Here is a 26,485-nt window from a genome sequence, read left to right as displayed (position 1 = left end):
TCAAATAAATATATTATTTTAATTGATAATAATAATAATAATACTAACAACTAAAACTAATGCAATCCACAACCCCAAAAAAAATCTTCAAATATTTTTCACCCATGTCACCACCACCTTAATGATAAACTTTACACAATGCAAAATCAGCCATCTGCTCCCTATGTTAGCCTTCTCTTCACCTTTTAGTATCCAGTTGGAAATTCACAGTTACCATACTCTGCACAAAAATTAACTCACTCATAAATAAATCATTAAACAATGTGACACTGACCAGGTAGAATTAGAATCCAATGCGACACACAGCCCAATCTTTGACTAATTGACCCTTTTTAGTTTTGGGTAGTACTACTTGCTAAATTCCAATCCAACAATTACAATTACCTTTGTCCCTTTGTAATAATAAAAGTCATTTTTCCAGCTATCAATGTACTAGTAAACACTATTGTACCACCTATAATTATACAATATGCTCCAAAAATAATACACTCTACCCAATAAAGCTATGCCACGTCACTATCATACAAGATTCCCTCTTCAAATTAACCCTAAATCACGTGCATACCATATCTACTAGACTAGTACTACCCAGCTCATGTTAGCAAATCTAAACTAAACTACGCAATATTTTAGAGTCTAAGAAAAAACAATGAGAAAGAGATTTTTTAGAATACTCACTAGGCTCTTGAGTGACCACATACGACGTGCCACCGAAATAGCAACTTCCACCAGCACGTGCTTGCTTCTGATAGTAACTGTTGAACGCGAAAGAAGCATGCGCAACTAATGTATTAGGATCATAACATGTGGCATTAGGTTGAATCGAATGACAATCAGCACCTCCTTCACCACAAGCAAAATCTAAAGCATCTTGTAGCTTATTTTTATCAGCATAAGGATTCGCAACACACCACGTGTTCCCGGTAGTACTCTTAGAAACACCACCGCTTCCACTACCGCCAACCGCCGGTGTAGGCTGGTTTGTATTACCGGAAACCGGTGCAACTGGTGAGGGGTTGTCATGGTAATTTTTAAGAGCCTCCACGGTTAAAGGAACGTTGTAAACTTTTTCTTCATTAGGGTAAAAAAGCCCGAAGTTTCTCTCTGAAGTGGGCCCAGGCTTTTGATTTTCATTAAAAAGCGCGAATAAATAAACGGTGAGATCTGCTTTGGGCCTAAGTGGGGTCCCACTACCAGTCAAGATCTTACGGACGAGATTACCATTGTAAGCAGCTGCATTCTCAACACTCGCACCCACTTCATTACTATCACCTTTTGAAGGCCAACCTGTTTCCGAAACGACGACGTTTATATCATCATATTTCAAAGCAGAAAGAGCTGCGAAAACAGCGTCGATTTGAGCGTCGAAAAGATTCAAGTATCTTAACCCGTTACCCGAATCAACCTGACCCGGGTTTTCTCTAAATAAAGCATAGTCAAGTGAAATGACGTCAGCATTTGACTCATACGCAAAAAACGGGTAAACGTTAACCATAAGGTAAGAACCGGTTTCACGGAGAAAATCAAGCATGGGTTGAAAAACGGGTTTGATTAATTCGGGTCGGAATGACCCGGATGAAGCAGGGTAAGAGCTACCAAGAGCAGAAAGAGCAATGGGGGAAGAAACCTTGATATCTGAGTGTAGATTGTGTTTTTGAAGAGCTCTGTAGATGTTTTTCATGGCGGGTACGAGGTATTTTGTTGAGTTATTTGGGTCTACAAAAACTTCGTTACCAACAGCAATGGCTTCGATTTGGGTGTGTGGGTAGTAAGCGACGACGTTTCGTTCGACCCATGAGAGTGCAAAAGATGGTGCTTTTGCTGCTGCGAAGAGTTGTTGGTTTGGTAGATCGACTGTGACTTTGATTTTGGAACCGGAGAGTGCTCGGAGTACTGATGGGTCTGTGTCGTAGACTTTGACACGGTCTAAGCCTTGTGATTTGAGAAGATGAACTACTTTTGTTGCTGATGGTAGATTGTTTGCTATGCGTCCATAGTTTACTCCAATTGAACCTCCATCTGCAAAAATAATAGAGACAATGTAGAATTAGAAACATGACAAGTCCGTCTAGCTCAGTTGGTAGAGTACACGACTCTTAGTTTAACAAAGTGGTACAAGTTAATATTGAAAAAATAGAAAGGAATACAAGAATGAGAGAGAGAGAGAGAGGAGCATTACCTGTGAGAGTGAGGAGGGTGAAGGAGAGGAAGATGAGGGAGAGGGTGAAGGGATGCATTTTTTCTGTTTCTGTGGAGAGAAACAGAGGGTATTTTTGGTGAGGAAATGTTGGTTATGTGGTGGTGTTGATATGTAGGAGAATGAATGAATGTGTTTTTTGGTTGTGGAGCAAGTGGGAGTGACGTGAGGAGTGTGTGGGAGTGGTGTAACTAAGATCGATGCGTTGAGGGGATTGAGGAATGGTGGGGGTAAAAGGGTAATTGAGAGATGAGATTGGGACCCACTATGTGTTTATTTGTTACTGCAAGAAAACAAAAGGACGAGTAATAATAGGACCACACCTCGTGTTTATGAAAGAATGAGTCGGCTGGCATGAGCAACTTGATTGCCGGGAATGGTTATGGGAGTATTTTATGTCATGTGTGTGTCAATGATTTTTTTGAGTGGGATGAACGTGTGTCAAGGCATTTTTGGTGTGTGAATTTTTCAACTAAAAGTTGTTATTGTTATAGAAGTAGATGCAGATCTACTTGCAATGTGGTGATGTATCAATAATGATGTTATTGATCTAGTGAGTCTTATATGTAGTTACTTGTTCTACTTATAGTTTTGTTTAGGAATGGGATTATATGCCGTCAAGGACGATAAACCGTCTCATCTTGATTTGACGGTTTATATTTTAAGATTATTTTATTTTTTAGTATAAAATTTTGAGTTGATATCTGAACTGTTCGATCAAGATTATACGATTTATATCTAGTGACTTCATGACTGTACTTACGGTTGAGTTTACCAAATCCAGGTCCCCCAGTCCTTTTGTTTATCATACAATGATAATGGATCTATGAAGTTAATCACACGAAGGGAAAAAAGATATATATGGAGTGATAATAATTGCTAGTAGTATTTCTTCACAATCTAAATCAAAAGTACAACTTTTTTTATCCAAAACAAAGGTACAACTTTTTTTATAACAAAGTGAAACTTTTGTAAATATTCATTCTACTACCAAAATTAAGCTTGGTTATGGATAATTTGTGAGTTTGGTTTTACGTTAGAAACACTCAAATGTGCGTTCATACCATCAAACGTGTTTGAACTTTGAAGGGAGGTAATTATTGATAACGGGTGAAATTTATAGGCGTTTACTTCAAAGGATTCCAACAAGAGCTAATTTGGTTGATATGTGTAATTAATCTCTCAAGGGTTGGGCTCATCGTGTATTTTGTGTGTAGTTAAGCTTGAAATGGAGGATAATTTACGCTTTGACAGATCGGAAGAGAATTTTGGATGGTGGATGCCTCTTTGTACGTTGGTTGAGGACTTAGGATAACCATGAGAAGAATTATTTGCTACAATTGATAAATATAGTTTATCACTTACTATGGTTTTTCTTCTTTTACCTATTGATATTACGTGACTGAATTAGTTTAATTTGTAATTAGTATTAGTTAATGTGATTTGATCAACTTAGCTTAATATGTGAATAATATTATATTTTATCTTATATAGTTACAACGGCACTACTACTTATATATATATATATATATATATATATATATATATATATATATATATATATATATATATATATATATATCAAACTTTTCCTCAATTGACACAATAATATACAGTATGTTATATTTCAATCGATCTCTCTATTTTGGAAAATTCAATATCTTCAATACGTCCAACTATTAAATGTGAAAAATTTAGCCAATTAAGGGTCATTGATTAAAAATGCAAAATCTTGCCATCTTCTTCACTTGAGCGAGTTGATCTCGTTGGTGTTGTTTTCTCTAGAACTTACCTTGTAATCGCATTGAAATTTTATCTTAAGATTAAACTTTGGAGGTGAGAATGACATTGTAGAAATTTTGTGGTGTCTTTTTGAATTTATTTCATATTTCCTTTCAAGTTTGAAAAGTATATGTGGATGCAATAATACAGCAAACGAAAAAGAACAAGTTAGTGAATGAAAGTCGATAAAAGACAATTATTCGAACTAAGATGGGTAATCAGACTCGTATGTTATTTATCCCAAAAAACGGTTTATTCTCAAACGACTAATGATAAAATAAAAAGGAAACAATTACTCGAATCAAGAGAAATCCCAAAAAATATATAGTTGTCCTTTTAAACCAACGTATGTATATCTGAATCAAAAATCATGCTCAAATCGAAATAAGAAAAATTGTCAAAACTTCACCACTCTATTTTAAAAAATGTCAATTGAACTAATTAAATTTGCTTTAAAAAAAAAAGGGATTTAAGGACAACACAGGTATATGGTCAAACTGGTGGTAGGAACTTCGTTTTTTTTTTTTTTTTATGATTCTTGAATCTTGAGTGAAAAATCAACTCATCCGTTATATACTTTGAGTGATTTTGTGAGGTTTGATCATTGAGAAATTATACTTTTGTGGAGTTTAACTCTAATTTAGATTGTAGCTGTCAATTCTCTAATTTGAATGAGTATGTCGCCTGCATGAGTATTTTGCTATGTTAAGTTTTTTTTTTCAATTTTATTGTGCTTGATTTTTTTTTATCAATGCAATTTTGCCTGAGGATAAGCAAGGATTCAAGCATGGAGGAATTTGATAGGTATATTTTATGCCTATTTTATTTAGCTATTTTCTATAGTTATTTTATGTTCTATTTAAAATTTGTACTATCTTTACTACATTTTGTTTGTTTTTTAATAATAAGTGGAGTATGGATTAGGTGATGGAAATTGAATGAAAAGTGATGATAAATGGAGCTTTTATGAGTCATTCATCTTATACAAAGACTTTGAAGTAATTTTAAAAATGTTTTTTTTAAAAAAAAAACCTTTTTTTTTGTCTAAAAAAAAAACTTTGAAGTACTATTAAGTGATTTAGTGAATTTTAATGAGCATTTTTGGAGACTAAAGAGCAAGAGAAATCAAAGAAAGCTTATCAGCCAAGCCACACATCCGTGCCAATCGTCCATGTGCCTGTGTACTAGCAACCATGCCAAAAGCATGGTTCTTGTAAAGTTTGTGCTTGCCACGGTCCATGTCAATCTCACCATGCATGGTCGTGGCAATATGTCTATTGTATTTTAAAAGTTTTTCTTTGTGTATTTTAAAAGTATTTTAAAACTTTTCATTCAATATGTCTATTGAATGAAAAGTGATGATAAATGGAGCTTTTATGAGTCATTCATCTTATACAAAGACTTTGAAGTAATTTTAAAAATGTTTTTTTTAAAAAAAAAACACTTTTTTTTTGTCTAAAAAAAAAACTTTGAAGTACTATTAAGTGATTTAGTGAATTTTAATGAGCATTTTTGGAGACTAAAGAGCAAGAGAAATCAAAGAAAGCTTATCAGCCAAGCCACACATCCGTGCCAATCGTCCATGTGCCTGTGTACTAGCAACCATGCCAAAAGCATGGTTCTTGTAAAGTTTGTGCTTGCCACGGTCCATGTCAATCTCACCATGCATGGTCGTGGCAATATGTCTATTGTATTTTAAAAGTTTTTCTTTGTGTAATTTGAGCAATCACTTAATTTATTTGGTCATTGAAACCTTCTACGTTATTAATAGAGCAAAAAATCATATTGTAAATGAGGCTTCAACACTTGTAAAAATTCCGCAACTCTTTATTTTGCAATGATATATAGTACTTTTATAATTCTAGTTTTCTTTACGAGTTTTCTACATGTTCTTACCAATGTTTTGAGTGTTCCAATTCTAAAATATGACGATGTCCCTTGATGGAGATTATGTAATTCATATCCTTACACATATACTTACTTTTAGGGCGGAAGAGGAATGAAACTTATTGGGTTCACTAGTCTAGTAACCGTAAAAATAGGGGATTAGGTTGGGTTAAGACACGCTTATGCTAACAGTTCTGTTTATTGTCTTGAAAGAGAACGTAAGTAATTTAAGTATACCATCTTTAATCAAGTTGATCACTTTAGAGTGAGGAGAGGATTAATAACTAACATAATTGTGATGACCTGTAATTCTATGATGCTTATTGATATATTTATTATTTTCTTTATTTTATTCCTAATAAGCCAATTCAATCTCATCTTAATTTTAATTTTATACCTTCAATTAGTTAATATACGAAACGAAACTTTTGTAACGCGAGTCTTTGTGAGATTGATATCTGATTACTATGACAGAGTTGTACGTTTGCGGACACAATATCATGTACATGCAATATACTCCGACGCTCAAGTAAGTATATGAGTGAAATGAGAGGTTTGAGAGTAGGGAAGTCAGATTACCTGATCCTTCTACACGAGAATGATGTATATAGCCCCAATGTGGGGACAAATCCATCAATGTGGGCGGTTTTTGCGACATCAACATTAATGGATGTTAGAATAACAATTGAAAAGCCATGATTAGTAATAAACGACAATTATTCTGATGTCGACTATTACAGAAGTGCAAGCTTCTATGGCCGTTGAGCAAGAGTGTGTGGGTCTGGGTCATCATGTCATTGGCCCGAGGTCGACGCCTAAGTGGGTTGTGCTCGACACCTAGTTGGGCTTAGGCCAGTCCAGAACAATTTATTTGTCACATGTCTGTTTGCGATGATAGTATGAACTATGGAATGCAATCTTTTGGTGGTTTAGAGTGCAATTTGTATTGCCTGTGAACATGTCGTAGGCATGACAATAGAACCCGTACATGTGGATACCTACCTTGAAGTTGATTGGGAAACTCTGAATTAACTGAGTTTGAGTTTTTTTTTTTTTAATTTCAAAATGGGAGGGTGGGATAAGTAATGAGAACATTGATACCTACTTGAACCCATCTCTGAACCCACAACACTTATATCAAAATTATATCTTACCTCTCATAGATTTGAAACCCTTAAACAAATTTTTAAATACATTCACATGTTTATTATTATATTTAGGCAAAATGCATCCATATTTTCTCTATTTTTTTTTGTTTAAAAAAATTATAATGTTGAAATATAATAGTTTTGGCTAGACAGAGATGAGGCTAGATGGGGATACCTGAACCCTATCAAGATACCGAACTCCGTCGAATATGAATTTAAAGTTTTACTTTTGATCTCTATTAAAAATTGCAAAGGATATTAGAATACTCAATCTCATGAATTTTGATTTGGAGGGTGCAAAACTCGTCTTCCACCCAGTCCTGTTGTCATACCTACATGTAGGTCCTTTTTGAGAGCTTCCTTAGTTCACTTAAACATTGTATGAAATGGTCCATAGTGTGTGTTGTTGGTGTGACATTCAATCATTTGACCAAGTCTTTGTTGTAAGGGGAATACTAGTACTACACGTACCCTTTGGTCATGTTAAATAGTTGTCATATAAAAATGAAAACAAAAACAAAAACTTTAAGTAAAAAATATTTTTTTAAAATATTTCTAGAATTTTATTATCTTTTTTATTTCGTTAACCAATGTACCAAAAATATGTTTAGCATTTTTCATACTTTTTTCACTACTAGAAATACTACTTGTACTAGGGACGAACATAAGGGGGGTAAGTAGGGGCTGAGGCCCCCCTCTTGTCATTTTTTTCCCCATATACATGTAACTTGATATTTGAGAGATGTGTTAAAAAATTAGTAACGACCGTTTGATGCAAAACATGCACCTAGAACATAACAATTGTAATAATTTACTTTAAAATATTTTGATTAAAATATATATTATATACTACTAAAATCCAAATTCAATTAAGTTAATCCTGATCGTTGACAAACAACATAAAAAATGAACTTCAAACTATATATTTTCATCTTATATTTTCACTACTAGAAATACTACTTGTACCTTTTCTCATCTTATATTAATGTGAAGTCAAATTGGAGCATTTGACTAAATGAAATCAAATGCCTTGGAGTAATCTTCGAAGCCACGGTAGATTCGTTATCACGGTGTATGCACTTCATGTGAATGTGATGTATCTCAAAGGTTAAAATTGTACTACTCTCCAAGAGATGCAAGAGCTACACATTGTACAGTAATTGTAGTGTGTTGGAACTTTCCCAACGTTGCATAGGGATAATTCAGTTGATGTATTAGTGGCATCGGTACAAAACAATTTTTATAGTAACCGACCAAGTATTGATTGTATTAGCCATTAGGCCTTAAATTATTTGTTCCTTACCAATACTATATTTATTTGTTTTTTTCACTAATTTCTTATTATTTCAACTTACTAATAAGAGTGCATTTTAGTAACTGAAACTCTTTGAAATTGAAATTAACACAATTAATTATTATCGTAAGAAATGTTTTTAACTCAAAATAAAAAAAAATGCTAAACAGTGTCCCGAAATACTAGAAAAAAGAAATATTGCTAACTCAATTTTTTCGGGTTACAATATTGCTAACTCAATTGAAACACATGGGGTAATAAATTGTTAATTAAAAATTAACAGGATTTTAATATATAATAATATATAGTATTTTTTTTAAAAAAAAAATAATATATAGTAAATGAAATTAGTTACGTAAACCAATACATTAACTTCAAGTGGTTAATAATATCCTTTAAGACAGATCGTTCGGGAAAACTAAGTTCAATTTTTGGTGGAATACTGGGACCCCTTCTTCCTGGAACCAGAAGGCTAACGACAGAAAAAAGAAAAAGAAAGAAAAGAAATTAATAAGTACATCGTACATGTAACTATCCTTAGTAAAAAACAAAACAAATAAAGGGAGGTGTAAATGTACGAATTACGGTGCACGTCTTCTCACGACAATTTATTGCTTGAATTCGAAACGTTTATAAACTGGACCATTCAAGCCCACTATAAAAAGCCCATTAAGGAAGCTTAATAAAAAAGCAAAACTGACACACACACACACTTCAAAATCAGATTCGAAATAGAACCCTAATTTTCAGAGAGAAGAAGAAGAAGAAGAAGAAGAAGAACCACGATGTCTGCTACTCCAAACCCTAACCCTACTCCCAACGCCGAGGAAGACAAGAAACCTAACGACATCGCTCGCATCAATTTGAAGGTCATATACCTGCAGGTTCGTTTTTCCGATCGATCAATTTTCGTTCCTTTTTGTTTTCGTTATTATTTTTTTATTAATTTTACTTTACTTTATCTGTGACTGGAAATTATGTTTTCGTTCTATTCGTGTTAGTTTTCAGTAATATTGTTTTTTTTTCTGTTAAAAAAATGAAGAAGAAAAGTAATATTCGTTGTGTGTTATATTTTTGTGTATGTTTGTATTAGTTTTAGTCATTGAAATAAAGATTGTTCGTTAAATTAGTGTTAATCATGTATATAATCTCTAAATTGTTAGTATACTGTGTTAGATTTCATTATCTATTTAGATCTCTTTGTTGCTGATATGGAATATATGTTAAATTCAAGTAACAATGATGATGTTATGTATACAGAGAGTTTTTTGTTTAATGCAACTATGCGAGAGAGTATTATGTTTGAGTTTCAGTATGTGAATTGACGATTTGTAATTTTTTTATTGTTGTTTCATTTTTGAAAGTATTAGGATTAGATTCATAGTTACAGAATTTTGAGAAACCCAAGTGAGTCACCGATTGGGGTTCTTTGATATATCAGTTGTTAAATTCGATGCAAGATTATTATGCTTTAGTATGCCAGTGAGTTTAGGGTTTGTCAGTTTTTTTTGTTATTTTATTTTTAAATGTATTAGAATTAGATGCTAGGTCACTAAATTCTGTCAAACCACCAGTGAATTTCGAATTTGGGTGTTTTTTCATGTATAAGTTGGTTTGGGTTAGGCTATGATTAGAAGGGTAATGAAACTATGAAACTATATGCTAATGATAAGGATGATAGGCTGTTTTCCAATGCAGAAGACATGAAGATTAGTCTAAGACTGTGTATTATTAGTTGGACAGACATTTCATTGATTGATTTGTTTTTATTTAGATTCACTAAACCTTCCCTTTAAGGTAACAATATCGAGACCAATTTAGTAAACATGATTGAAAAAATAGAGGTTGACAGTTTATGAATACATTACAGGTAGTGTACCGTACCGCATACCCAAAAATTGTGTACTATGTTACTATTTTTTGGCGTCTCTAAATTTAAGTTTAAAAATTAAGTATAAATGAGGAATTTTTTGGTTTAAATGCAAACTTCGATATTAATTTTTTGGTCATGATGCTTATAGGTCTTAGATTGTTATTGTGGTAGATTTTGTTGTGCAAGGTTTCTCTTTGTCAGAAAGTTCTTCCACTTGTATTTTTAGGGATATTATCTCTGTTGAATTTATAGATATGATTTTGTGTGGACTTTCTCAATTTGATTGTAGTTGTGATGTCTTATATTTGCACATTTATTTCTGTGATTGTTTGATGATTCCTGATTCAAGTTATTATTACCAGTAAACAATTATTTGTTCCCTTTGCCCTTCTTCCATTAAGTTCCCTTCACCACCAGAACCCCTGACCCTCTAAAACCTGTTTATTTAATGTTTATGTTATATGTCATTGCTGCTTTTTGATAACACGGTGATTACCTTGAAGTCAGCGTTTAATTGTTATGTTATATATCGTTGCTGCTATTTGATAACACGGTGATTACCTTGAAGTCAGTTTTTGGATGTATTCATACGATGGTCATAGTTATATGATCTAATCAATGTTATTTTGTTATGCACTATATAACATTTATTTGCATCACAGCGAGTCGTTGTCCTAAGTAATTTTTATATTATTGTAGGACGGAAATGAAGTATTTTTTAGGATTAAGAGAAACACTCAGCTGAAGAAGCTGATGAATGCTTACTGTGATCGACAATCTGTCGACCTGAACTCAATTGCCTTCTTATTTGATGGTCGCCGTCTCCGTGCAGAACAGACTCCTGCTGAGGTTTGTCCTTCTCGTTGACTTTTTTAACACCGGAAATATATGCAATAAACTATGCATAACACTAAATTCTTTATTCATTGTCCTTCAGCTTGAAATGGAAGATGGAGATGAGATCGATGCTCTGTTGCACCAAACTGGTTCTGTTAAAGCAAATTGTCAAAGCTTCGCCACTCTATTTGAGTGATTTTTTTTTATGATTCTTGAATCTTGAGTGAAAAATCAACTCATCATGCATGGTCGTGGCAATATGTCTATTGTATTTTAAAAGTTTTTCTTTGTGTAATTTGAGCAATCACTTAATTTATTTGGTCATTGAAACCTTCTACGTTATTAATAGAGCAAAAAATCATATTGTAAATGAGGCTTCAACACTTGTAAAAATTCCGCAACTCTTTATTTTGCAATGATATATAGTACTTTTATAATTCTAGTTTTCTTTACGAGTTTTCTACATGTTCTTACCAATGTTTTGAGTGTTCCAATTCTAAAATATGACGATGTCCCTTGATGGAGATTATGTAATTCATATCCTTACACATATACTTACTTTTAGGGCGGAAGAGGAATGAAACTTATTGGGTTCACTAGTCTAGTAACCGTAAAAATAGGGGATTAGGTTGGGTTAAGACACGCTTATGCTAACAGTTCTGTTTATTGTCTTGAAAGAGAACGTAAGTAATTTAAGTATACCATCTTTAATCAAGTTGATCACTTTAGAGTGAGGAGAGGATTAATAACTAACATAATTGTGATGACCTGTAATTCTATGATGCTTATTGATATATTTATTATTTTCTTTATTTTATTCCTAATAAGCCAATTCAATCTCATCTTAATTTTAATTTTATACCTTCAATTAGTTAATATACGAAACGAAACTTTTGTAACGCGAGTCTTTGTGAGATCGATATCTGATTACTATGACAGAGTTGTACGTTTGCGGACACAATATCATGTACATGCAATATACTCCGACGCTCAAGTAAGTATATGAGTGAAATGAGAGGTTTGAGAGTAGGGAAGTCAGATTACCTGATCCTTCTACACGAGAATGATGTATATAGCCCCAATGTGGGGACAAATCCATCAATGTGGGCGGTTTTTGCGACATCAACATTAATGGATGTTAGAATAACAATTGAAAAGCCATGATTAGTAATAAACGACAATTATTCTGATGTCGACTATTACAGAAGTGCAAGCTTCTATGGCCGTTGAGCAAGAGTGTGTGGGTCTGGGTCATCATGTCATTGGCCCGAGGTCGACGCCTAAGTGGGTTGTGCTCGACACCTAGTTGGGCTTAGGCCAGTCCAGAACAATTTATTTGTCACATGTCTGTTTGCGATGATAGTATGAACTATGGAATGCAATCTTTTGGTGGTTTAGAGTGCAATTTGTATTGCCTGTGAACATGTCGTAGGCATGACAATAGAACCCGTACATGTGGATACCTACCTTGAAGTTGATTGGGAAACTCTGAATTAACTGAGTTTGAGTTTTTTTTTTTTTAATTTCAAAATGGGAGGGTGGGATAAGTAATGAGAACATTGATACCTACTTGAACCCATCTCTGAACCCACAACACTTATATCAAAATTATATCTTACCTCTCATAGATTTGAAACCCTTAAACAAATTTTTAAATACATTCACATGTTTATTATTATATTTAGGCAAAATGCATCCATATTTTCTCTATTTTTTTTTGTTTAAAAAAATTATAATGTTGAAATATAATAGTTTTGGCTAGACAGAGATGAGGCTAGATGGGGATACCTGAACCCTATCAAGATACCGAACTCCGTCGAATATGAATTTAAAGTTTTACTTTTGATCTCTATTAAAAATTGCAAAGGATATTAGAATACTCAATCTCATGAATTTTGATTTGGAGGGTGCAAAACTCGTCTTCCACCCAGTCCTGTTGTCATACCTACATGTAGGTCCTTTTTGAGAGCTTCCTTAGTTCACTTAAACATTGTATGAAATGGTCCATAGTGTGTGTTGTTGGTGTGACATTCAATCATTTGACCAAGTCTTTGTTGTAAGGGGAATACTAGTACTACACGTACCCTTTGGTCATGTTAAATAGTTGTCATATAAAAATGAAAACAAAAACAAAAACTTTAAGTAAAAAATATTTTTTTAAAATATTTCTAGAATTTTATTATCTTTTTTATTTCGTTAACCAATGTACCAAAAATATGTTTAGCATTTTTCATACTTTTTTCACTACTAGAAATACTACTTGTACTAGGGACGAACATAAGGGGGGTAAGTAGGGGCTGAGGCCCCCCTCTTGTCATTTTTTTCCCCATATACATGTAACTTGATATTTGAGAGATGTGTTAAAAAATTAGTAACGACCGTTTGATGCAAAACATGCACCTAGAACATAACAATTGTAATAATTTACTTTAAAATATTTTGATTAAAATATATATTATATACTACTAAAATCCAAATTCAATTAAGTTAATCCTGATCGTTGACAAACAACATAAAAAATGAACTTCAAACTATATATTTTCATCTTATATTTTCACTACTAGAAATACTACTTGTACCTTTTCTCATCTTATATTAATGTGAAGTCAAATTGGAGCATTTGACTAAATGAAATCAAATGCCTTGGAGTAATCTTCGAAGCCACGGTAGATTCGTTATCACGGTGTATGCACTTCATGTGAATGTGATGTATCTCAAAGGTTAAAATTGTACTACTCTCCAAGAGATGCAAGAGCTACACATTGTACAGTAATTGTAGTGTGTTGGAACTTTCCCAACGTTGCATAGGGATAATTCAGTTGATGTATTAGTGGCATCGGTACAAAACAATTTTTATAGTAACCGACCAAGTATTGATTGTATTAGCCATTAGGCCTTAAATTATTTGTTCCTTACCAATACTATATTTATTTGTTTTTTTCACTAATTTCTTATTATTTCAACTTACTAATAAGAGTGCATTTTAGTAACTGAAACTCTTTGAAATTGAAATTAACACAATTAATTATTATCGTAAGAAATGTTTTTAACTCAAAATAAAAAAAAAATGCTAAACAGTGTCCCGAAATACTAGAAAAAAGAAATATTGCTAACTCAATTTTTTCGGGTTACAATATTGCTAACTCAATTGAAACACATGGGGTAATAAATTGTTAATTAAAAATTAACAGGATTTTAATATATAATAATATATAGTATTTTTTTTAAAAAAAAAATAATATATAGTAAATGAAATTAGTTACGTAAACCAATACATTAACTTCAAGTGGTTAATAATATCCTTTAAGACAGATCGTTCGGGAAAACTAAGTTCAATTTTTGGTGGAATACTGGGACCCCTTCTTCCTGGAACCAGAAGGCTAACGACAGAAAAAAGAAAAAGAAAGAAAAGAAATTAATAAGTACATCGTACATGTAACTATCCTTAGTAAAAAACAAAACAAATAAAGGGAGGTGTAAATGTACGAATTACGGTGCACGTCTTCTCACGACAATTTATTGCTTGAATTCGAAACGTTTATAAACTGGACCATTCAAGCCCACTATAAAAAGCCCATTAAGGAAGCTTAATAAAAAAGCAAAACTGACACACACACACACTTCAAAATCAGATTCGAAATAGAACCCTAATTTTCAGAGAGAAGAAGAAGAAGAAGAAGAAGAAGAAGAACCACGATGTCTGCTACTCCAAACCCTAACCCTACTCCCAACGCCGAGGAAGACAAGAAACCTAACGACATCGCTCGCATCAATTTGAAGGTCATATACCTGCAGGTTCGTTTTTCCGATCGATCAATTTTCGTTCCTTTTTGTTTTCGTTATTATTTTTTTATTAATTTTACTTTACTTTATCTGTGACTGGAAATTATGTTTTCGTTCTATTCGTGTTAGTTTTCAGTAATATTGTTTTTTTTTCTGTTAAAAAAATGAAGAAGAAAAGTAATATTCGTTGTGTGTTATATTTTTGTGTATGTTTGTATTAGTTTTAGTCATTGAAATAAAGATTGTTCGTTAAATTAGTGTTAATCATGTATATAATCTCTAAATTGTTAGTATACTGTGTTAGATTTCATTATCTATTTAGATCTCTTTGTTGCTGATATGGAATATATGTTAAATTCAAGTAACAATGATGATGTTATGTATACAGAGAGTTTTTTGTTTAATGCAACTATGCGAGAGAGTATTATGTTTGAGTTTCAGTATGTGAATTGACGATTTGTAATTTTTTTATTGTTGTTTCATTTTTGAAAGTATTAGGATTAGATTCATAGTTACAGAATTTTGAGAAACCCAAGTGAGTCACCGATTGGGGTTCTTTGATATATCAGTTGTTAAATTCGATGCAAGATTATTATGCTTTAGTATGCCAGTGAGTTTAGGGTTTGTCAGTTTTTTTTGTTATTTTATTTTTAAATGTATTAGAATTAGATGCTAGGTCACTAAATTCTGTCAAACCACCAGTGAATTTCGAATTTGGGTGTTTTTTCATGTATAAGTTGGTTTGGGTTAGGCTATGATTAGAAGGGTAATGAAACTATGAAACTATATGCTAATGATAAGGATGATAGGCTGTTTTCCAATGCAGAAGACATGAAGATTAGTCTAAGACTGTGTATTATTAGTTGGACAGACATTTCATTGATTGATTTGTTTTTATTTAGATTCACTAAACCTTCCCTTTAAGGTAACAATATCGAGACCAATTTAGTAAACATGATTGAAAAAATAGAGGTTGACAGTTTATGAATACATTACAGGTAGTGTACCGTACCGCATACCCAAAAATTGTGTACTATGTTACTATTTTTTGGCGTCTCTAAATTTAAGTTTAAAAATTAAGTATAAATGAGGAATTTTTTGGTTTAAATGCAAACTTCGATATTAATTTTTTGGTCATGATGCTTATAGGTCTTAGATTGTTATTGTGGTAGATTTTGTTGTGCAAGGTTTCTCTTTGTCCGAAAGTTCTTCCACTTGTATTTTTAGGGATATTATCTCTGTTGAATTTATAGATATGATTTTGTGTGGACTTTCTCAATTTGATTGTAGTTGTGATGTCTTATATTTGCACATTTATTTCTGTGATTGTTTGATGATTCCTGATTCAAGTTATTATTACCAGTAAACAATTATTTGTTCCCTTTGCCCTTCTTCCATTAAGTTCCCTTCACCACCAGAACCCCTGACCCTCTAAAACCTGTTTATTTAATGTTTATGTTATATGTCATTGCTGCTTTTTGATAACACGGTGATTACCTTGAAGTCAGCGTTTAATTGTTATGTTATATATCGTTGCTGCTATTTGATAACACGGTGATTACCTTGAAGTCAGTTTTTGGATGTATTCATACGATGGTCATAGTTATATGATCTAATCAATGTTATTTTGTTATGCACTATATAACATTTATTTGCATCACAGCGAGTCGTTGTCCTAAGTAATTTTTATATTATTGTAGGACGGAAATGAAGTATTTTTTAGGATTAAGAGAAACACTCAGCTGAAGAAGCTGATGAATGCTTACTGTGATCGACAATCTGTCGACCTGAACTCAATTGCCTTCTTATTTGATGGTCGCCGTCTCCGTGCAGAACAGACTCCTGCTGAGGTTTGTCCTTCTCGTTGACTTTTTTAACACCGGAAATATATGCAATAAACTATGCATAACACTAAATTCTTTATTCATTGTCCTTCAGCTTGAAATGGAAGATGGAGATGAGATCGATGCTCTGTTGCACCAAACTGGTTCTGTTAAAGCAAATTGTCAAAGCTTCGCCACTCTATTTGAGTGATTTTTTTTTATGATTCTTGAATCTTGAGTGAAAAATCAACTCATCATGCATGGTCGTGGCAATATGTCTATTGTATTTTAAAAGTTTTTCTTTGTGTAATTTGAGCAATCACTTAATTTATTTGGTCATTGAAACCTTCTACGTTATTAATAGAGCAAAAAATCATATTGTAAATGAGGCTTCAACACTTGTAAAAATTCCGCAACTCTTTATTTTGCAATGATATATAGTACTTTTATAATTCTAGTTTTCTTTACGAGTTTTCTACATGTTCTTACCAATGTTTTGAGTGTTCCAATTCTAAAATATGACGATGTCCCTTGATGGAGATTATGTAATTCATATCCTTACACATATACTTACTTTTAGGGCGGAAGAGGAATGAAACTTATTGGGTTCACTAGTCTAGTAACCGTAAAAATAGGGGATTAGGTTGGGTTAAGACACGCTTATGCTAACAGTTCTGTTTATTGTCTTGAAAGAGAACGTAAGTAATTTAAGTATACCATCTTTAATCAAGTTGATCACTTTAGAGTGAGGAGAGGATTAATAACTAACATAATTGTGATGACCTGTAATTCTATGATGCTTATTGATATATTTATTATTTTCTTTATTTTATTCCTAATAAGCCAATTCAATCTCATCTTAATTTTAATTTTATACCTTCAATTAGTTAATATACGAAACGAAACTTTTGTAACGCGAGTCTTTGTGAGATCGATATCTGATTACTATGACAGAGTTGTACGTTTGCGGACACAATATCATGTACATGCAATATACTCCGACGCTCAAGTAAGTATATGAGTGAAATGAGAGGTTTGAGAGTAGGGAAGTCAGATTACCTGATCCTTCTACACGAGAATGATGTATATAGCCCCAATGTGGGGACAAATCCATCAATGTGGGCGGTTTTTGCGACATCAACATTAATGGATGTTAGAATAACAATTGAAAAGCCATGATTAGTAATAAACGACAATTATTCTGATGTCGACTATTACAGAAGTGCAAGCTTCTATGGCCGTTGAGCAAGAGTGTGTGGGTCTGGGTCATCATGTCATTGGCCCGAGGTCGACGCCTAAGTGGGTTGTGCTCGACACCTAGTTGGGCTTAGGCCAGTCCAGAACAATTTATTTGTCACATGTCTGTTTGCGATGATAGTATGAACTATGGAATGCAATCTTTTGGTGGTTTAGAGTGCAATTTGTATTGCCTGTGAACATGTCGTAGGCATGACAATAGAACCCGTACATGTGGATACCTACCTTGAAGTTGATTGGGAAACTCTGAATTAACTGAGTTTGAGTTTTTTTTTTTTAATTTCAAAATGGGAGGGTGGGATAAGTAATGAGAACATTGATACCTACTTGAACTCATCTCTGAACCCACAACACTTATATCAAAATTATATCTTACCTCTCATAGATTTGAAACCCTTAAACAAATTTTTAAACACATTCACATGTTTATTATTATATTTAGGCAAAATGCATCCATATTTTCTCTATTTTTTTTTGTTTAAAAAAATTATAATGTTGAAATATAATAGTTTTGGCTAGACAGAGATGAGGCTAGATGGGGATACCTGAACCCTATCAAGATACCGAACTCCGTCGAATATGAATTTAAAGTTTTACTTTTGATCTCTATTAAAAATTGCAAAGGATATTAGAATACTCAATCTCATGGATTTTGATTTGGAGGGTGCAAAACTCGTCTTCCACCCAGTCCTGTTGTCATACCTACATGTAGGTCCTTTTTGAGAGCTTCCTTAGTTCACTTAAACATTGTATGAAATGGTCCATAGTGTGTGTTGTTGGTGTGACATTCAATCATTTGACCAAGTCTTTGTTGTAAGGGGAATACTAGTACTACACGTACCCTTTGGTCATGTTAAATAGTTGTCATATAAAAATGAAAACAAAAACAAAAACTTTAAGTAAAAAATATTTTTTTAAAATATTTCTAGAATTTTATTATCTTTTTTATTTCGTTAACCAATGTACCAAAAATATGTTTAGCATTTTTCATACTTTTTTCACTACTAGAAATACTACTTGTACTAGGGACGAACATAAGGGGGGTAAGTAGGGGCTGAGGCCCCCCTCTTGTCATTTTTTTCCCCATATACATGTAACTTGATATTTGAGAGATGTGTTAAAAAATTAGTAACGACCGTTTGATGCAAAACATGCACCTAGAACATAACAATTGTAATAATTTACTTTAAAATATTTTGATTAAAATATATATTATATACTACTAAAATCCAAATTCAATTAAGTTAATCCTGATCGTTGACAAACAACATAAAAAATGAACTTCAAACTATATATTTTCATCTTATATTTTCACTACTAGAAATACTACTTGTACCTTTTCTCATCTTATATTAATGTGAAGTCAAATTGGAGCATTTGACTAAATGAAATCAAATGCCTTGGAGTAATCTTCGAAGCCACGGTAGATTCGTTATCACGGTGTATGCACTTCATGTGAATGTGATGTATCTCAAAGGTTAAAATTGTACTACTCTCCAAGAGATGCAAGAGCTACACATTGTACAGTAATTGTAGTGTGTTGGAACTTTCCCAACGTTGCATAGGGATAATTCAGTTGATGTATTAGTGGCATCGGTACAAAACAATTTTTATAGTAACCGACCAAGTATTGATTGTATTAGCCATTAGGCCTTAAATTATTTGTTCCTTACCAATACTATATTTATTTGTTTTTTTCACTAATTTCTTATTATTTCAACTTACTAATAAGAGTGCATTTTAGTAACTGAAACTCTTTGAAATTGAAATTAACACAATTAATTATTATCGTAAGAAATGTTTTTAACTCAAAATAAAAAAAAATGCTAAACAGTGTCCCGAAATACTAGAAAAAAGAAATATTGCTAACTCAATTTTTTCGGGTTACAATATTGCTAACTCAATTGAAACACATGGGGTAATAAATTGTTAATTAAAAATTAACAGGATTTTAATATATAATAATATATAGTATTTTTTTTAAAAAAAAAATAATATATAGTAAATGAAATTAGTTACGTAAACCAATACATTAACTTCAAGTGGTTAATAATATCCTTTAAGACAGATCGTTCGGGAAAACTAAGTTCAATTTTTGGTGGAATACTGGGACCCCTTCTTCCTGGAACCAGAAGGCTAACGACAGAAAAAAGAAAAAGAAAGAAAAGAAATTAATAAGTACATCGTACATGTAACTATCCTTAGTAAAAAACAAAACAAATAAAGGGAGGTGTAAATGTACGAATTACGGTGCACGTCTTCTCACGACAATTTATTGCTTGAATTCGAAACGTTTATAAACTGGACCATTCAAGCCCACTATAAAAAGCCCATTAAGGAAGCTTAATAAAAAAGCAAAACTGACACACACACACACTTCAAAATCAGATTCGAAATAGAACCCTAATTTTCAGAGAGAAGAAGAAGAAGAACCACGATGTCTGCTACTCCAAACCCTAACCCTACTCCCAACGCCGAGGAAGACAAGAAACCTAACGACATCGCTCACATCAATTTGAAGGTCAAAGGCCAGGTTCGTTTTTCCGATCGATCAATTTTCGTTCCTTTTTGTTTTCGTTATTATTTTTTTATTAATTTTACTTTACTTTATCTGTGACTGGAAATTATGTTTTCGTTCTATTCGTGTTAGTTTTCAGTAATATTGTTTTTTTTTTTTCTGTTAAAAAAATGAAGAAGAAAAGTAATATTCGTTGTGTGTTATATTTTTGTGTATGTTTGTATTAGTTTTAGTCATTGAAATAAAGATTGTTCGTTAAATTAGTGTTAATCATGTATATAATCTCTAAATTGTTAGTATACTGTGTTAGATTTCATTATCTATTTAGATCTCTTTGTTGCTGATATGGAATATATGTTAAATTCAAGTAACAATGATGATGTTATGTATACAGAGAGTTTTTTTGTTTAATGCAACTATGCGAGAGAGTATTATGTTTGAGTTTCAGTATGTGAATTGACGATTTGTAATTTTTTTATTGTTGTTTCATTTTTGAAAGTATTAGGATTAGATTCATAGTTACAGAATTTTGAGAAACCCAAGTGAGTCACCGATTGGGGTTCTTTGATATATCAGTTGTTAAATTCGATGCAAGATTATTATGCTTTAGTATGCCAGTGAGTTTAGGGTTTGTCAGTTTTTTTTGTTATTTTATTTTTAAATGTATTAGAATTCAATGCTAGGTCACTAAATTCTGTCAAACCACCAGTGAATTTCGAATTTGGGTGTTTTTTCATGTATAAGTTGGTTTGGGTTAGGCTATGATTAGAAGGGTAATGAAACTATGAAACTATATGCTAATGATAAGGATGATAGGCTGTTTTCCAATGCAGAAGACATGAAGATTAGTCTAAGACTGTGTATTATTAGTTGGACAGACATTTCATTGATTGATTTGTTTTTATTTAGATTCACTCTATGTTGTTAATCTCGGATAGCGGCGCGTAGCGCCGAACCTCAAAAATGCTATTGCGGTATAGCGGGTAGTGCTATAGTGGTATAGCGGTCATGTACAAATTAAACATAAATTCCAACAACATACATAAATAGGAAAATACACAAAATTAAAAGGACTTTCTCACTTAATAATTATACTAAATATTGTCATTTACCATCAAAATATGTTCTAAATAAAGACTAATAACATTCCATGAAGTTCTAGAAGTACTCAAAATGACATCCCATTAAAATAAAGCATAAGCAAGTTCTAAAAGTAGACAAAATAATGACAAGCCATTAATCTTTTGAAGCCCTTGAGACCACATCTGCTTCTGCCTCATCTTCACTTCTAAGCTCCACCACATTAAGGTTTGAGAAAGGAACAAACCTTGTAAGAAGAGGAGAAGAGCAGTTGATTTGGAGAAAGGAAACAGAGGAGTCGATTTGGTGAAGGAGATGTTGAAGGAGAAGAGGTGATTTGGTGAAGGAGTCCGTTGAAGGAGAAGAGGAGAAGAGTGTGATGTGAGAAAAGAAAGAAGAAACAACTCAAATAGAAAAGTAAATCACGTGTTGTGATGTGTTGGTAGCTTTTTGATGTGTAGAAAAGTGCAAAATACCCCTCACTTATGATTTATTTCCAAAATAAAGATTTTCATCAATTTTTTCCCTCCAAAACGCTAAAGCGGCCAAATAGCGCTACCAAAACGCTACGCCACCGCTAACAAAACGCTATTTTCCTACAAATAGCGGCCGCTATTTCCGCTTCTCTAAATATCGGAAAGCAGTCTTATAGCATAGCAGAGAGGTGGTAAAACGCTACGCTATAGCGCTATAGCGCGCTATAGCGCCGCTATTAACATCCTAGGATTCACTAAACCTTCCCTTTAAGGTAACAATATCGAGACCAATTTAGTAAACATGATTGAAAAAATAGAGGTTGACAGTTTATGAATACATTACAGGTAGTGTACCGTACCGCATACCCAAAAATTGTGTACTATGTTACTATTTTTTGGCGTCTCTAAATTTAAGTTTAAAAATTAAGTATAAATGAGGAATTTTTTGGTTTAAATGCAAACTTCGATATTAATTTTTTGGTCATGATGCTTATAGGTCTTAGATTGTTATTGTGGTAGATTTTGTTGTGCAAGGTTTCTCTTTGTCCGAAAGTTCTTCCACTTGTATTTTTAGGGATATTATCTCTGTTGAATTTATAGATATGATTTTGTGTGGACTTTCTCAATTTGATTGTAGTTGTGATGTCTTATATTTGCACATTTATTTCTGTGATTGTTTGATGATTCCTGATTCAAGTTATTATTACCAGTAAACAATTATTTGTTCCCTTTGCCCTTCTTCCATTAAGTTCCCTTCACCACCAGAACCCCTGACCCTCTAAAACCTGTTTATTTAATGTTTATGTTATATGTCATTGCTGCTTTTTGATAACACGGTGATTACCTTGAAGTCAGCGTTTAATTGTTATGTTATATATCGTTGCTGCTATTTGATAACACGGTGATTACCTTGAAGTCAGTTTTTGGATGTATTCATACGATGGTCATAGTTATATGATCTAATCAATGTTATTTTGTTATGCACTATATAACATTTATTTGCATCACAGCGAGTCGTTGTCCTAAGTAATTTTTATATTATTGTAGGACGGAAATGAAGTATTTTTTAGGATTAAGAGAAACACTCAGCTGAAGAAGCTGATGAATGCTTACTGTGATCGACAATCTGTCGACCTGAACTCAATTGCCTTCTTATTTGATGGTCGCCGTCTCCGTGCAGAACAGACTCCTGATGAGGTTTGTCCTTCTCGTTGACTTTTTTAACACCGGAAATATATGCAATAAACTATGCATAACACTAAATTCTTTATTCATTGTCCTTCAGCTTGAAATGGAAGATGGAGATGAGATCGATGCTATGTTGCACCAAACTGGTGGAGCCCTGCTGTTTTAGGTTGTTCTGCTGGTTCTGTGAAAACTTCAATACATAATTAGGGAGTAGTTATTTGGGTGTATGTATCCTATGGATTTGCAATATGAGATTGTTAGACCTCTTTATCCTAGCTGTATTTGAAAAATCTGACATGCATGCTCTTGAGCAGTTGTCAGTGACATCAACTATGAAATCTGAAGTATTCTATTAATAGTTTGACCTTTTTGAGCCTACTGTATAATGTTGTCTTGGAATATCTCTCTCTTGTCTGCTAATCTGGGTTTGTTTATGATTGTATGCTTGTTTTGTCATGACTCATTCGAAGCGAGCAAGTAATGAAAGTTTAGAATTATTATATAGAATACTAATCGCGCATACTTGAAAGATATATATTCAAACATACCAATACCATCAGTAGTTTTATGCCATCTACACCATATATTATAAATGAAAGTTTTTTCTTTTTTTGACAATAGAAATGAAGTGAAAGTTTTTGTTGCACTGTTTTTTTTGGTAAAAAAATAGGTGTTCCATTCATTTGAATTGCTAAAAAGTCCCTGGCAATTTTGAATGCAATTCAGATTTGTGCAAAGTAATTATCAACCCTATGCTCTCTCTCATTATTGGTTTTAGTTTATTAGGTTAATGCTTACAGTTGTTTCCACACAGATCAAAGTTAAACGTGTACAAATTTATCGTTGTATTTGCGTAATTTTAAATTGATCCCAACGTACTCCTTTTTTGTTACAAGAGGTTCTTAAATTGAAACTTCAAATTCCAACTCCAAGGTCTGTCTTTCGAGTTGATACGTTTTGTTGTATAAGCAAGTTTAGCAAAATTGTAATTGAACGTCTGGTAAAATCCTTAATATCCTTTGTTTGGTGTGAATTTTATGCGGTGGGATGGTTAATGGAGACATATTATTAAATCGTTCAAGTCATATCAATATTATTCGATTTCTGAGTCATCAAAAGAATTGAGTAGAAATTCTAAAAAGACTATGTAGGCATATTAAACTAATAATAAATTAATTAAATATTTTCTTTTAAGAAAATGTATATGACTGAAAAATAAAAGTGGGATAGGGTTTTAATTTTTTCCGGTTTCCTATATAAACTCTCGCCATCCCTTCAAACTCTCTTGTAGCTGTTTTCTGCGGCGTAAGATCAACTTCACTGTTTAACATTTCATACTGAAAAACGAAAATTGAATCTTTCACCTGTCTTCTTGATTACTACTAGTATTTATATTTTCAAACGTGATTATATATATTTTCAATGAAGCCAATGATGATTACTTGTTATAGCAAGTGCCGTCTGAAACCTAAATCGTTTATACGATGCCTGATGCACACTTTTCACAATATCAGACTGAGGCTTCATTCTTTTCTTTTCTCCTTCAATTTTTTCTTCTAAATTAGTTTTCAAATTAATAATCTGTCCAATTTCATTATAATTTTTTTTAAACCATTGTTTTATTAAATTAATAAATCATAGTTTAGGGTGATCTAATTTGGTGGGATAGAATATTTAATTAGGCATATGAGTATTTTACAATTTGATTATCCCAATTTCCTTCAAATTTTAATTAACGGCTCGACCTGACTTTTTTTCCTCTTATTTAGAGCTTTTGCAAACAATGTAATTTTTACATATTATTATAAGTTTGTCAAGCTAGTTTATGATAAAATAGCTCATAAAATTACAATTTTCACCCGTGTGAACTTATAAAATAACATAAAACTTAATTTATATTGTATAAGCTGTTTGCATAAGCTCTAAAAAAAGCTGGGCCAAACGAACCCTTATTCAATCACTAAAATGTTATATGAAATTAGAGAGAAAAATAAAATACATAACAGAGCAGTTCAAAGTTCTACTGGAATTGGGAATTTAATTTTTTAGCTCAAGTTAAAGTGATATGATATAAAAGAGATAATGGTAGATTAAGGAATAAAGTCATAAACATAATTTTGTTTATTTATTAAGTAGCTTAGTTGCCTAGAAATTCATTCCGTGAGGTGAGAAATTTAGGGTTCTAACTTTAGTCTGCATATATTAAGTGATATCCCAACTAAGCTTGTTACAAACATCTAGCATAACACTGACATTTCAATAGTACAAAACACAAAACACAAATTATTATATCACATCGATTGTAGCTTACGCGAGATTATAGAAGTTGGGTTTAGATTTTCTCAAACTCACGGTGATACTAAAAAACACTATAACCACAAACACAAACTTATAAATGATAATGATAACATAACATTATTCATAGAGAAATCTAAGCTTAAAAGAACTACAATAGGACTAGTAACTCTGTTTGCCATTTGTCCATGTCAATTTCCCCTGGAAAACCATGAGGAGGCCAACCAATTGCCTCCATAGTTACCTGAGAGGTCTTCTTTTCTCCAATTTTCTTAAAAGTCAAGGAACTTGGTTGAACAAGAACCTTAAATTCTTCAAGTTGGAGAGTTTCAACAATATATGTGCTAGGAGACCTATCATTTGTTACGGTACGAGTAACATTTATAGTGTTCAATCCTCGATTTGTCATGGTAATTGAAGGATAGTTGAGATTTTCGATATTGTAAGACTCGGGACAAGTGTAAGAGTTGTTATTGAAGAACTTGAGTAAGTTTTGATTGTGACCAGAAGCACATATGAAGTTCAAGTAATCGGTTGTGGTTAGATCATAAACAAGTCATGGATCCATTGCGAGGTTAGGTTGAATATGTCCTGAACCATATTCAAATGGAGTTTATATCTTATCGAATGCATTATGAATCGGCTGATTGGTGTTATCTAGTGTGGTAGCTAGAAGAAGAACAAAGTTTTCTATTAGATAAAATTCTTCAAAAATGACACTATTAACATTTACATAGAACATTTGTCCAAAAAATAGGCCAATCTTTGATTATTTCAAATACATTGCAGGTGTTATATTATGCATATTTTGTTGATTTCGGTAAAAAGGTAACCTATAAGATAATTTATTTTCACCTATGGATATTAAGATGTTGATTTGCTAAAATACCGGTAGTCATGATGGATGATTTGATAGCTGTCGGACTCCAGTTAGGATGAAGTGTCTTGAGAAGACCAACAATGCCAGCAATATGAGGACACGACATAGAAGTTCCTTGTTACAGATTGTAAGGAACTCGACGTGTATCTGATGGTAGATTGGAAGGA

General features: G+C 32.6%; 3 protein-coding genes and 1 pseudogene across 3 annotated transcripts; 3 read left to right on the top strand and 1 right to left on the bottom strand.

The window, feature by feature from the left end:
* On the bottom strand, window positions 1-2,392 carry LOC123924669 (glucan endo-1,3-beta-glucosidase 12-like). Its single transcript, XM_045977629.1, has 3 exons — window positions 2,180-2,392; window positions 679-2,019; window positions 1-220 (listed from the first exon to the last, which is right to left on the bottom strand). The coding sequence occupies exons 1-3, from the start codon at window positions 2,235-2,237 to the stop codon at window positions 186-188; spliced, it is 1,434 nt and encodes a 477-aa protein (XP_045833585.1). The 5' UTR covers window positions 2,238-2,392; the 3' UTR covers window positions 1-185.
* Window positions 2,393-9,005: 6,613 nt separating this feature from the next.
* LOC123882029 (small ubiquitin-related modifier 1-like) lies at window positions 9,006-11,455 on the top strand. Its single transcript, XM_045930810.1, has 3 exons — window positions 9,006-9,192; window positions 10,881-11,030; window positions 11,119-11,455. Exons 1-3 carry the CDS (start codon window positions 9,094-9,096, stop codon window positions 11,212-11,214), a joined length of 345 nt encoding a protein of 114 aa, XP_045786766.1. The 5' UTR covers window positions 9,006-9,093; the 3' UTR covers window positions 11,215-11,455.
* A 3,199-nt stretch (window positions 11,456-14,654) lies between these two features.
* LOC123923228 lies at window positions 14,655-23,521 on the top strand (annotated as a pseudogene).
* LOC123923229 (small ubiquitin-related modifier 1-like) lies at window positions 14,675-17,076 on the top strand. The gene is made up of 3 exons (XM_045975914.1): window positions 14,675-14,813; window positions 16,502-16,651; window positions 16,740-17,076. Exons 1-3 carry the CDS (start codon window positions 14,715-14,717, stop codon window positions 16,833-16,835), a joined length of 345 nt encoding a protein of 114 aa, XP_045831870.1. The 5' UTR covers window positions 14,675-14,714; the 3' UTR covers window positions 16,836-17,076.
* Window positions 23,522-26,485: the final 2,964 nt, after the last annotated feature.

The sequence above is a fragment of the Trifolium pratense genome, linkage group LG4, assembly GCF_020283565.1.
Source record: "Trifolium pratense cultivar HEN17-A07 linkage group LG4, ARS_RC_1.1, whole genome shotgun sequence".
NCBI lineage: Eukaryota > Viridiplantae > Streptophyta > Magnoliopsida > Fabales > Fabaceae > Trifolium > Trifolium pratense.
This window is presented reverse-complemented; position numbering and strand designations above follow the sequence as displayed.